This window comes from Polistes fuscatus, unplaced genomic scaffold (genome assembly GCF_010416935.1).
Source record: "Polistes fuscatus isolate 324 unplaced genomic scaffold, CU_Pfus_HIC Scaffold7, whole genome shotgun sequence".
Taxonomy (NCBI): Eukaryota; Metazoa; Arthropoda; class Insecta; order Hymenoptera; family Vespidae; genus Polistes; species Polistes fuscatus.
In genome coordinates this window covers 6,928,412-6,942,024 of record NW_025113151.1, presented here as the reverse complement: position 1 = coordinate 6,942,024, position 13,613 = coordinate 6,928,412, and the positions used below count along the sequence as shown (strand labels likewise).

The 13,613-nt window shown below is 27.7% G+C and overlaps 1 protein-coding gene and 1 long non-coding RNA gene across 5 annotated transcripts; one reads left to right on the top strand and one right to left on the bottom strand.

Moving 5' to 3' along the window:
- Window positions 1-9: 9 nt before the first annotated feature.
- LOC122523867 (synaptic vesicle glycoprotein 2B-like) lies at window positions 10-12,948 on the top strand. 4 transcript variants are annotated; one of them, XM_043645808.1, is made up of 11 exons: window positions 10-88; window positions 8,329-8,379; window positions 9,142-9,303; window positions 9,408-9,570; window positions 9,715-9,836; window positions 9,929-10,167; window positions 10,695-11,027; window positions 11,133-11,277; window positions 11,618-11,777; window positions 12,461-12,588; window positions 12,768-12,948. In XM_043645808.1, the coding sequence occupies exons 2-11, from the start codon at window positions 8,349-8,351 to the stop codon at window positions 12,809-12,811; spliced, it is 1,527 nt and encodes a 508-aa protein (XP_043501743.1). In that variant the 5' UTR covers window positions 10-88; window positions 8,329-8,348; the 3' UTR covers window positions 12,812-12,948. The 4 variants fall into 4 exon arrangements, with proteins under 4 accessions (XP_043501743.1, XP_043501742.1, XP_043501741.1 ...); XM_043645807.1 differs by lacking the exon at window positions 10-88 and adding an exon at window positions 5,295-5,344; XM_043645806.1 differs by lacking the exon at window positions 10-88 and adding an exon at window positions 8,021-8,168.
- LOC122523870 lies at window positions 3,301-4,939 on the bottom strand. The gene is made up of 3 exons (XR_006305398.1): window positions 4,555-4,939; window positions 3,998-4,269; window positions 3,301-3,776 (listed from the first exon to the last, which is right to left on the bottom strand). It is a non-coding gene; the product is annotated as an uncharacterized LOC122523870 (long non-coding RNA).
- Window positions 12,949-13,613: the final 665 nt, after the last annotated feature.

Here is a 13,613-nt window from a genome sequence, read left to right as displayed (position 1 = left end):
TCTTTCTCTTCCTACCCCGATTTACCCAACATTCCCACCACCCTTCCATCTTTACGATACACAACTCACCTTGTTCGGACTTTGAAACGCAAGTTTAACTTTTGCTAATTGATATAAACAAGATTTATTTCGTTGATGGAATGTTGTTAAATTGTTGTTGTTGTTGTATTTTATTTTATTTTATTTTTATTTTTTGTTGAAAAATTAATCGATAATTTTTATCGAAATATCATTTATCAAAGATTTCAAATATTTGTTTTCTATTATAGAGTAAACTTTGTAGTATAATATATGAATCTATAATAATATGTATACATTTTAATGTATGTATGTATGTATGTATGTATTTATAATTTGTAAACTATGTGTATTTAGAAATAGTCTAGCTATGTCCTAGGAAGAAACTAGCATTATTAACGATCTTCGTTAAGAGACTTTATTATCGAACGTAAATATAATTTCCTCTCTTGCCGGAAATTATGTATCCGCATTTTCGTTTCGATTAATATTCTTTCATGTACCAGGTATTTTCATTTGTACGTACAAGTGTTCGTATAACGTGTGTCCGTATGAAAATAAGTAATCGTTTCATCGTTTGCTCGATGATAAAATACATTTTTCTTTCTTTTTTTTTTTCTCGTATTTTATTGAAATATTTATTACGAAATAAATGAATTCATTTTTTAAGCAATATAACAAAATTCATAAGAAAGAGAAAAAGAGTGGGAGAGAGAAAGTTGCTCGATGATAAATTGAATCGATTCAACTATAGCTGTCTGTCGAAAGAAGTCTTATGAAGTAGGTCTTGTTGCGTAGTTGGCCTTGGCAGAAAGCTCCATATTACAAGCCAGTTTGATATATTTTAAAGATAGCATCTTATTTTTTTCTTTCTATATATATATTTTAACTTTAATTAAAATTGAGAAAAGTATCCCCAATACTTTCTAAATATACATATATATATATATATATAATAATAATATAAGAGATTATATATAATATATAAAAAATAAAATTATAATAAAATAAAAATAAAAATAAAATATGTATACATATATTATGTATCATTTACTTCGTTAAAATTCGTATCTTCGAACATTGCGAAAATTTCTCTCTTTCGTTATATCTTCCTTTTTCTTTTTTCTCTTTCTTTCTTTCTTTCTTTCTTTCTTTTTTCTCTTTCTTCAACATGGGAAATTAAAATAAAATAATATACGATCGTATGGAATTCACTAGAGTAGATAAAACACTCAATGAGCAGAGTGGAGGGAGTAGGTTAATTGTTTTTATGTACCTATATTTACATTCAAACGTCAGTATAAAAATAACATTCGTTTAGGCAACACATTATAGTTTCGTGAAAAAAGAAAAAACCCAAAAACCCAATAAGAAAAAAAGAAATAATAATATTCGTCTTTTGAGGGATATTTTTATTCTGAGAAAATGACGTTTGATAAAACAAGTAAGTAAGATTGTTAAGTATATTTTTTGTTACCAGTTTATAGTAGCATCAACAGCGAGGTCATTAACGACGTATTACGATACATAATTATATTAGGTGTTATATATATTGATTGTTTTTACAAAATTAATAATATTTAATTGGTTTTTTATCCTGTCCAGAAAATAAAACTATTAAAATAGGTGTCTTAGGAAATTTGGACGACTTAGAAATTATTTTTGAACGTTATTTTGATCTTGTTGTACGTTTCGTCCCTTTCATTGGGATTTCATCAGCAACTAAAATTTTTATTATGTGACTTATTGATATATATTATATACAAAATTAATTAAATTACCTCGATCGTTATCGTTCACGAGTCTTTATACATTTTTTCTAAGACATACATTCTTATTAATAAACTACACTTGACATTTATAAAACGTTATTCTAAAAGAATTTCTAACTCGTCCAAATTTCCTAAGACACCTATTTTGATTAATAATATTTCTTGAGTGAAAAGAGCAATCTTCAAGTCTTCTGGAATTCTGTATCTTATTTTTTCATAAATATATTTGGGGCAATCTATTAGTATGTGCTTGACGCTAATTTCTTCATTGCGTATTTCACAATTTTGTTTTGAATTTCCACCAAATAGGTGTAATTGTGGGTGTAGTTAGTGTGTCTAATTTTAAGTCTGTTTATGATAGTATGTTCACTTTATCTAAAGTCGACAACTTATTATTATCATAAAAATTTTTCTCAAAAATACAAAGTTTTTCGGGAATCGTAGTGAATCTATTAAGTATATTGCCAAATATTTAATAACACATTCTAACGATTGTTTTAATCATTCTTATTCGAAACATATTTTATTAAATGTTCTTGAAATTATGTAACATCGGAAAAATCTAAGGTGAGAGGGAAAAAAAAGAAGAAATTTTTGATTAAAAACGGAGAGAGAGAGAAAGAGAGAGAGAGAACAAAAGAAGAAAAAAGAATTCATGTAAGCCCTTAAATCTTTATAAGGTATTATTACTTCAGTGTGTTCGTGCAAGAGAATTTCCACAGAGATAAGATACTTTACCTCATTATTACGGGATATACAATTTTTTACTTACTCGACTATACCTTAGATTTACTTTCATATATTTAATATGTCAAAATATTGAACATGTCAAAATGTTGAACATGTCAAAATGTTGAACATACAAAAATACAATTTGGCATTGTTTTCGAACGATTCGATATTGATTCGTAACGATTCGACGAAATATATAATTGTTGGTTGTAGGTGTGATAACGCACATGACGATATTAGCGCGGCCTTCTACCACTTCTATGGTTTTATTATTAGGCTACTTTATATTTTTGTTCCCACTTTTATATTGCTCGTAACCGAGACAACACGTTATGAGATATCGTTTACTTACTGTTAGTTTTTATATACCACTGTGTTTAACCAGCTAATAATAATAATAAAGATAGATTTGAATTATTTATTATAACGAGGGAATTAAAAATCGTGCATTATCCAGCATGTTGTATCTTACGAGAAAATTGGATGGATAAATATACGGATAGATAAATAAATAAAGTTTCAATAAAAGAAAGAAAAGAAAAAAAAAGGAAATAACCACGTTACTTTAAATCCGATTTGCAGTTGTTTATCGTAAAAAGTTTCCTCCGTTAGCGTCTCAATCTTCGAAGACAGTATTTTTTCTGATCAAGACACAAGCTACGAGATAAAATCTCGAACGATTGATTTTATTCAATGCATTATTCGTTCTGCTGTTAAATTATTTTCCTCTTGTTTTCTTTTTTTTTTTTTATTTTCATAAATCTTCGAATGTGTCTTTTTTTTAATAATATTTACAAATCAAAACTCGTCAAACAATTATCAGTAATTATTTACAAAATTTCATTTCAAACGATTCAATCTTTTTGACAAATTATTATATTTGAGATTTTTCGAGGCAACTGATTATGCGAATATTACTATTATACTATTAGGTTGTCCCATAAGTTTTTTGCTTTCTTTTTTTTTTTTATGCGAATTCAATAGATGATATTTATTGTTTAAGATTGATTTGATATGATGTGTTATTATACATAGTGGTGCGAAAATAACTTATGGGACAACCTAATACTATGATACTAGGAGAGTATGATATTTAAAAGGTGGCTCAATTTTTTCTTCACGAATCCTATAAAATTATATAATTCATTGACAATATAATAATTATCGATCGATTATTAATACTACTAATTAATAAACGGAAATGAAAGGGAGTATTGATGTTTATAGGGTGGCTCAATTTTTTCTTCACGAATCCTATAAAATTGTATAATTTATTGACAATATAATAATTATCGATCGATTATTAATACTACTAATTAACAAACGGAAATGAAAGGGAGTATTGATGTTTACTGGCTGGCTCAATTTTTTTCTTCGCGAATCTTATAAAATTATATAATTCATTGACAATATAATAATTATCGATCGATTATTGATACTACCAATCGATAAACGGAAATTGAAAAAATTCTTACCTTTGTGTATGTGCTTAAACCCTTGGGTACATTTGACGTCTGAGACACGTCATTCACTTTTTTCCCCTAGGAGCTGAAAATCAACTGCACAACCAAAGCAGGCATTACTTCCTTTCGTTTAGCTATTGCCGAAAAATTGCTGGAGCAATTGTCATTGCCAAATTATAGACGTCGTGGACGTCCGTTAAGTAGCGATACACCATTTCGTTCGGCAGCGAAAAATTGGGCACACTTTTCTGAGAACATTTCGTCAACTAAGTCCAAGCAACACCCTGGAAAAAGATGCCATGTTTGTTATAAGCATAATATTAGAAAAGAGACTACGTGACAGTGCGAAAAATGAAAAGTAGCACTGCATTTACCTACTCGCTTTGAAAAATATCACACTCTGCATAATTATTAGTAATTGGTTTTTTGTTATAGCTTGAATTTATTTCATTTAGTTTTATTTTGTTGTTATTAAATTTATTTTCATTTTTCAAATTCTAATTACTCGAAGACATCTTAATACAACATATTAGTAGTCAAAAATATTTCAGAAATAACTAAATTCTTACGTAAAATGTACTGCTTTCACATTCTACTTCGAGCAAGCAAAAATTATGTCCGTTCCACATGCAAATATTTTCTCAAATAAATCCGTACCCAAGGGGTTGAAAATTGTTAACGTTCACAGATAATCATCTTTCATTCGTTCGTTCTTTCGTTCATTCGTTCGTTTCAACAATGAGAATGAGAATCTTCCTTCGTAACTATATTTTACGATGGAAGGAATTCAATAGTTTTTCTGTCTTTCTTTGGTTTATCGTTTGCCAAGGTGCGAGAGAAAGTAAACACCTCCTTTACTGCGGGATTTAAACGACACGACGACATTCTTCGATCGATCCGATAGTAGGAGGATGTTCCTAGATGAGAAGGAGAACGTAAATTACTTTCCTTGTTTTCCTTGAAATCTTCTCTCTTCCTATCTCTCTCTCTCTCGCTTTCTCTCTATCTCTCTCTATCTCTCTCTATCCTATTTTGTCTTTTTATCTATCAACTTGTTTTTTTTTCCTCGTCAAGATTTTAAAAAAAGACTAGAAGGAACATCATCATCATCGTCGGTCTCTTCAGTTAGTATTCTTCGAAAAAGTAACGTGTTTCGACCATCTGGCAGGGTTTTTTTACAAACAAAATCAATTAGTTTTCATCTTATTATATTTTTATACTGCTAAAATACTTTTAATTGATTTCTTTTTTATTTTTCTTTCTTTTTTTTGATTGATATGATATTTTCAAAATCAACGTATATTAATTGCTTGTATAATTTGTGATCTTTATATAAGATGATTCTCACATCGGAGGAAAGTAAGTTATCATTGAAAGAATTTCTTCTCATTAATCGATTATTTTTTTTTTTTGAGTGAAAATTGAACGTCTCAAATTTTACATGGAATTTTGACAATCCTTTTGTTATCTCTTGGTGTGTTCGTTTTATTTTCTTTATTATAATGAACGTCTCAAATTTTACATAGAATTTTGACAATCCTTTTGTTATCTCTTGGCGTGTTTTCGTTTTATTTTCTTTATTATAATTATTATATTGTTATTCCCAATATATCTTCAAATTTTCTCTCTGATTTATTTTACACACAACCATAAGTATAAAATGATGATATTATATTTTATTTATATAATCGGGTTTTATACATTTTTTTTAGATTTTTTTTCTAATTTTTTCCGATCATATTGAATTAATTTTGATTTTACACATCGAGTTCCTTTTGTTATCTCTTGGTGTTCGTTTTATTTTCTTTATTATAATTATTATATTGTTATTCCCAATATATCTCCAAATTTTCCCCGTGATTTATTTTACACACAACCATAATTATAAAATGATGATATTATATTTTTTTTATATAATCGAGTTTTATACATTTTTTTTTAGATTTTTTTTCTAATTTTTTCCGATCATATTGAATTAATTTTGATTTTACACATCGAGTTCCCAGATATTACTTATTTCTATATTACAATATATTCTATATTATATTATTATATAATTCTATATTGCAATATATATTATAATCATTATTTTAACTACTGCACGAAATTTCGAATAATTCATTCACATTGTTTCACGATTTTACTCTTTAATAATTTCAATTAATAAATATAATCGTACATTTGAATTTTTTAATCATCAATGATTCTTCAACCCTTAATTTTGTTTTTTTTTTCTCCCTTACCAATAATTCCCACATTAATTTATTTCTAATAACATTAACATTGACGTATTAATTTTCCTTTTATTATAGAACGCGTGCATTGTTTTTTAATTGATAAAACATACATTGTTAATAATGCACGTATCTTGATTTTATGTCGTAACGTTAACGTGATATAACGATAGTGAATTATCCTTTATTTATTTCTTCAGCTGTTAATCAATCACCCCACGTCAGAGATTAAAAACCAATCGATTGGTTTCAACTAACACAAAGATAAAACTATTTATGTTTGCGAAGATGCAAACGCATTTATGCATCGATCGATTCGCATAAACGGAATTGTCTTGCATTCGCATAAACGTAATATCAACGTTGAACGTTTAAAACGACAGTTATCGAGCTTGAATTCATTTCAATGCGAGAACGAAGAGGAGGAGGAGGAGAAGGGGGAGGGGTTGTTTTATTTTTTTCTCCTTCTATTTATTTTTCTTTTTCCTTTTTTTTTTTTTTCTTTTCTTTTTCATAATGAAAAATCAATCACAAATTATTGACGTGTTTTTCGATACAAGCATCGATACAAATACCAGAGGACGATGCACTTTCTCGCATAATAACGCGGGATGCAGCAAAGAGTCGGCGTCGTTTCTATTTAATAGAAACTCGACACGAGTTGAGTACAAAAATAGCAAAACTGCAGCTATTGCAAAACGACGACACCCACCCCACCTCACCCCTCCTCATTTCGTTGCGTGCCAGTAGTAATCGTAGTTTGCTTCGAGTAGGAACAGTTTAAAATGTATATTTTAAAATAATAACAAAGTATATTTCATATTTCCTTTTTTTTTTCATTTTTTTTTTCCTTTACCAACATTAACAACATTAAACGCAAAATAATATTATTACGCGTACGATATAAATAAATCAATTAATTATAATAATAATAATAATAATAATTATCACGTGGAGTCTAATTACGTTAATTTTATTATCTCTCAATAAACAAACATTGATATATATTCGTAATGAATAATAAATATTTAATTAATTAATTTTATCTTTTCAGATAAAATTATACGCGTTATGTTAATTACATTTAAAACGTTTCACAATATTTTAATTATAATAACGTGTTGATATTTTTTATAACATATAATATAATATATTATGATAATACGAAATATGTTAAATGAAATATTTGTTCATTTGTTGTTATTCGCGAAACGATTATTAGGGGGGAGAATGATATTATTTATTATTAAAGAAAATTTATAAATGTGATAGAAGAGTGAAGGAAATAAGATGGCGGAAGGGGGAGGAGAGGCAGGGGGAAGAAATAAATGAGCTACGAGATCTGTGGTTGAATAAAATAAGTCAGTCAATTGCCTTCTCTCGATGATTGACTCCAATGTGATTTTGTTGAACTGAATTTATTTGTAGAACGTCCTGATAAACGTTGTCACGTGCCATTACTGTACGTAACATGATAGATTACGCAAAAGCACGACAGTGTCACGATCGGGTCCGACTTATAATAGATTCGAGTCAGTCTTATGATTTTGCGATGTTTCAACTAACGTAAGTCGTGTCAGTGATAGTATATATGAAATAAAAAAGAAAAAAGAAACTAGAAAAACAACAACAACGAGATATCGTTAAAGCAACTCGTATCTACATATTAATCAATTTTTATATATATATATATATTATATCCAAATAAATATTATGACGTATCTTATATTCGAAGAATATATATTTCCGTAATAATACGTCAAATTATTTTCTCTTGTATTAATTTTACAAGAGAAAAAAGAAAAAACAAAAAAAAAGTAAACTAAAAATCGTCTCGATCGGTTGTGAAAATAAAAAAAAAGGGAGAAAAATAATGTCGTTAAAAAATGAGGAAGTGGATATTAAAAATACCTTGTTACATTCTCCTTCTAAAATTAAATTTCAAATAGGTAAGAAATTGTTGTGTAAACGGGTCTGAGAAGGGGGTTGGTTTTAGGGGTGGTTTAAGAAATAGAAAAACTTTCCACGTTCTGGATAAAAAAAATTATTCGTCGAATAATAATATTTTATTATTGAATGTGTTGATTATCATTTTCATTTTATTCGCAGAAATCCAGCAGATTGATGAAATGATAGTGCAGAATGCTCTCGACGAGACAGGTATTATAAATTATTATATAATATATTTTATTTTTTCGATCATATTCGTTAATATTATAATTTATACGTGTTTTGTGTTTAATTATTTCTTTTCTTTTCTTTTATTTTTTTTTTTTTTGCCTTTCTAATGATAATGATATCTTATCAGATAAACTGTGAGTGCAGGAACAAAGTTTATTGAATACATGTATATCGAAATTTAATCGAAAATCATACAATTGTATTAAATTAAAAATGATTATGTGTATATATATATATATTTTATTTCTGCATTGATTTGAATGAATTCATCGAATATCGAATGACGTTTTTTTCTAAAACGAAATACAGAATGATAACCGGCTAATGGAAAATTGCAATTGTGTTTTCATTACAATTGCCATTATTTTTTTTTTCGTTTTTTAACAATAATCGAGTCACTTGAAACAAACAAAAAATCATACAAACGATAATAAATAACAAACCGTTACAATATAAATCTAGTCAAACAAGTTTTATCTAATCGAAATTTTTCGTTTAATTAATTAACAAGTTCATTAAAATACTGCAAGAAATAAACATGATAACGTTGATCATTATTTCCTATGATAAATGAAATAGTTTCGTTAGAAGATCATTTGACGAAATTTCAAAAATTAACTGACACAAAGTAACAAGGACAAAAATTAAAATGAATAAGAATAAAACAGCTGATCAATTAATTAAACTGAGTTAAAAATAATATTTCCTACATATATATATATTATCATTTTATCATTTAAGGATTTGGAAAATTCAATTTCAAGGTCTTAGCCATAACTGCTCTTATCTGTATGAATTCTGCATTCGGTATGCTGAGCAATGGATTTATTTTACCAGCAGCAGCATGCGATTTTAAGATGACGACGGAAGACAAAGGTCACTTGACCGTATCTACGATGCTAGGTAAAACATAAAACGTATGCAATTGAGCTGTTTACGTAATAATTGCATTATAATGTTTGTTTTGTTTGATAAGATACAAATGAATAAATTATCATTATGCATAGGTATGTTATCTGGTTCATATTTTTGGGGCTGTTTTGCTGATATGAAAGGACGAAGAACATCTCTATTGGGATCCCTCTTTCTACACAGTGGTTCAGAATTTTTAGCATCTCTGGTACCATTTTATTGGGGCTTCGTGTTTTTTAAATTTACCAGCGGTTTGGCGTTAGTATGATCAAAAAAACAAAAAAAAACAAAGAAAATAAGAAACCATATCGTCGACGAAATTCATCAATGCGGTTTCTACGGCATATATTGTGATTTTTTTTTTGCCACATACATACAGAATCAACATTAATGAATTTTCAGTATATGTGGACAATTAACGGTGCTCTATACTTATCTCGCCGAATTTCAACCGATTGTTAAACGAAATACGTTTCTCTCCTGGATGGAAACGTCATGGGTTATGGGAATGGTAATTGTAGCGTGTAAGTACGACCATAATATTCTTGCACTGTTTTTATAATGGTTTTATTTCTTTTTATTTTTCTTTTGGTTGTTTGTTTTTCTTTTTTTTCAGGCGTAGCATGGGTCACGATACCTTCTAAAATTGGTATTAAATTAGACGTGTTTACATTTAACTCGTGGAACTTGTTCATCATGATTTGTTCTTTGCCACCATTTTTCATCGGTATATGGTTAATATTTTTACCGGAAACACCGAAATATCTTGCCGAGATCGGACAGACTGTTAACATGTTGAACGTTTTGGCTAAAATGTATTCGGAAAATACGGGGAAACCGTCGGAAGAATATTTGGTCAGTTGAATTTTCGTTCAAATTTAAATACGAAATTTAATTAATCCTATGCTATCGAGTATAATTCAAAAACAAGGACACGTTGTTGTTGTTGTTGATTTTTTTTCAATGTGGTGGTATTTTATAAAACAATATTAATTGTTAAAATTTAATGACGACGTGCGTCTCGTCAAGTTTTATTCGTTTAGAAACAAACTTTGCAATACTTTTTGAACTTCTTTTAACATAACACGTGAACTTTTCGTTCTATTACAACCCACCACCACGTGCTCGATTGAAAACTTTTTAAATTTTTACTAGATAATATATTAACGATACATTTTTTATTATATATAAATATTACTTTCATTTGTTTCGTTTAAGTATGAAAAAAATGTTGAATCAAGCGGGTGGTAGTGGTGATGATCGAATGCAAAGGATTAATAAATGTTTTCTATTTTTGTTGTGATTATTGTTGCTTTCGTTGATTTCTAATTTAAAAAAAAAAAGAAACAAAACAAAACAAAACATTCTTATTATTTAAATAGACGAATTTAAAGAACAGTAACAACCAGGTGTTATCAGAATTAGTATTACGTTTAGGAGAAAGAATAAACGAGAAGGAAGATAAAATTCCATCTAAAACATTGAGGATAATACTAAAGAATACATTTATGCAAACATTGATGCTAGTAAGAAAGCCATACTTGCATAGAACATTTATAGTGTGTTCTGCAACATATTTAATAATGAGTTCGTATTACATGTTACTTTTGTGGTTGCCCGATCTTTTTCAAAGATACGCAGAATTTCATAAACATTATCCTAATCAATCTGCCACGGTGTGCACCGTTGTCGCATTTGAAAAAAGTAATCAAACGGTGAGTTTAAAAAGAAGATAAGGAAAACGAACAAAATTAAATATGTTTCCTTCTTATTTGCCTTTTTTCTTTTTTTCTCTCTTTTGTTTTGTTTTATTTTTTTAGGCATCAAACATGGATCCGAATGCTTGCGATATACCAATACAAAACAGTGTATTCTTATATGCATTTATTTTAGCATTAGCCGGTGTTCCTGTTGGTCTTACGTTACCATTATTAATAAATCGTTTAGGATATAAATTCTTTTTAAGTAAGATATTATATTTTTCTTCTTTCAATTCAAACAAAGAACAAAAATAATTCATTAAAAATCAATATTTCTTGACTTTTTTTAACATTAGAATATAATATATTAACATTAAACGTATCATGACCGGTTGAAAAACTTTTTACAACAATTTTTTTTTATAAATTACACTTCTATTTGGAGTGAGTCAAAAGTTTAGAATTGCATATTTGTTATTATTCATTATGACTTTGTAAAAATGAGTCATATTGTGATACATGAAACAACAGTACGTTTAGTGTTAATTCATTATAATTTATTACGTTAATGTGTATAGTTATCTTTATTGTTTTTATTGTTTTAGTTACCAGTACAGTAATAGCAAGTCTTTCATCGTTCTGCATTTTCCTTGTTAATACATCTATCGAAAATTTGATTATATCCTGTATATTCGAATCTTTTACATCGATTTGCGTTAGCGTTGTATCCTGTATGTTGATCGACTTCTATCCAACTCACTTAAGGTATTACAGTTGAGAAATATTATTTCACGAATATTACAAAATATATCATAAAACAGGATTCATTATTCATATACTTTATTTTTTTCTTAATTATTTACAAGAATAAATCTGACGTAATTCGTTGTGCATATCGTATGGCATGTTTGATGCATGAAATTTTTGTTTTCACAATTTCATATATATATATGTAGTGTCTACCAATCATTGATTTATATCACGAGATCTTTATCAACAGATATAAATATTATATCTATATATATATATATAAAATACAATTACGGGTCATAAATTTGTTCTTTTCTTTCTAACTCTCGAGACTCGTACGTTTATTTATAGAATTATTATAGAATATTATTATCTTGCTTTAAACCTAATCGATCATGCTTGTCGAAAGAAAAATCAAATTCGATTGTTAAATGAAATTTCACGATTAACGAACACGCATATACACTTCCATTGTAAACTTATGGATGTTTTTGTTAATCGATCGATAAGTATCGATCACACAGATCGTTCGATACGATAGATAATAAATGGATGAGAAAGAGAGATAGATAGATAGATAGAGAGAATACAAAATTACGAGAGATGATAATAATAATAATAATAATTATAATAATAATCGTGAAATTGTGTTGTCTTATTTTATTTTTTTTGTTTTGTTTTTCTTGTTTTGTTTTCAGATCAATCGCAGCTGGTCTTGCTTCATTTTTTAGTCGATTAGGTGCAATGATCGGGACCTTGATGACTGGTTTGTTGATAGATAATCATTGTACGATTCTTATCGTATTGGTAGGAATTCAACTTCTCAGTGAGTATGAATATTATTTAATTATATAATATAATATAATATATATATATATATTATATTATATAAATTATATATAATTTAATTTAAATAATATAATAATATTTAATTTGTATTTATTCGAAATTTTGCTAATAATTATTTAATCGGAATTTTCTACTTTTTCTATTTTTCTTTTTTAGTATGCGGTATACTTAGCATCCTCACACCGAAAAATAATAAATAAGGAATAAAAATCAAAATGATAAATCGAATTCTGAAGATATAATATTATATTCGCAATACGAATATATATTTTTCTACTCGAGATCATTGAGAAATATTCTCAAAGAGTTAAATAAAATGGAAAAAAAATAAAAAAAAGAAAAAAAAGCAAAGCAAAGCAAAGCAAAGAATAAAGTTTTAATATCTATTCTTTCTTTCTTTCTTTGTGTGTCGTATTTTCTTAAAAACTCGATTAAAAACATTATTTGTCATGGAAGATTTTGTTCTATTTCCCATCGTAGATATAGTAAGAATGTTTGCTTGATTTAATAAGGTCAAAAACGTAGTAGTACATCAACGTTACAAGTAAGGTATGTAAGTAAACATGTATTATTACGCGTTCTTATATTGCGTCTTATAAAAATCAACGTAATCATTTTTAGTTTACTTCTCGACGACGTATAAATTTTCAAAAGTATAACGCGACACATATATTATCTCGCTCAGTAGTATATTTTTGTCGTCGTACCTTATAGTCTTTTAAAAAAAGGTAGGCTCGTTTAAAAACCAATCTTCCGATAAGAATAACATTATCGCGTTTTATTCGTTAACGTGAAATAATAAATGGGAACATTTATTATTTATTGCTATACGCAATTATTAAAATAAAATTACGAAACTGTGTTATCGTAACAACAACAATATTATTCCATCTTGAAATAATCACTACTACTGCACAAAAAATATAAAAAGTAAAAGAAACACAACACGCAATTAGTAAATTTTGTATTATTTTGTGTTATTTTCAAGAGAGAATTTAAAGC

What these genes read in the sequence shown, in the direction of transcription:
- LOC122523867 (XM_043645806.1), top strand. Translation starts at nt 8,093, where the DNA reads ATGTCGTTAAAAAATGAGGAAGTGGATATTAAAAATACCTTGTTACAT. An exon ending in TAAAATTAAATTTCAAATAG is followed by an intron (nt 8,169 to 8,328) that starts GTAAGAAATTGT and finishes TTTTATTCGCAG; the next exon opens with AAATCCAGCAGATTGATGAA. An exon ending in GACCGTATCTACGATGCTAG is followed by an intron (nt 9,304 to 9,407) that starts GTAAAACATAAA and finishes CATTATGCATAG; the next exon opens with GTATGTTATCTGGTTCATAT.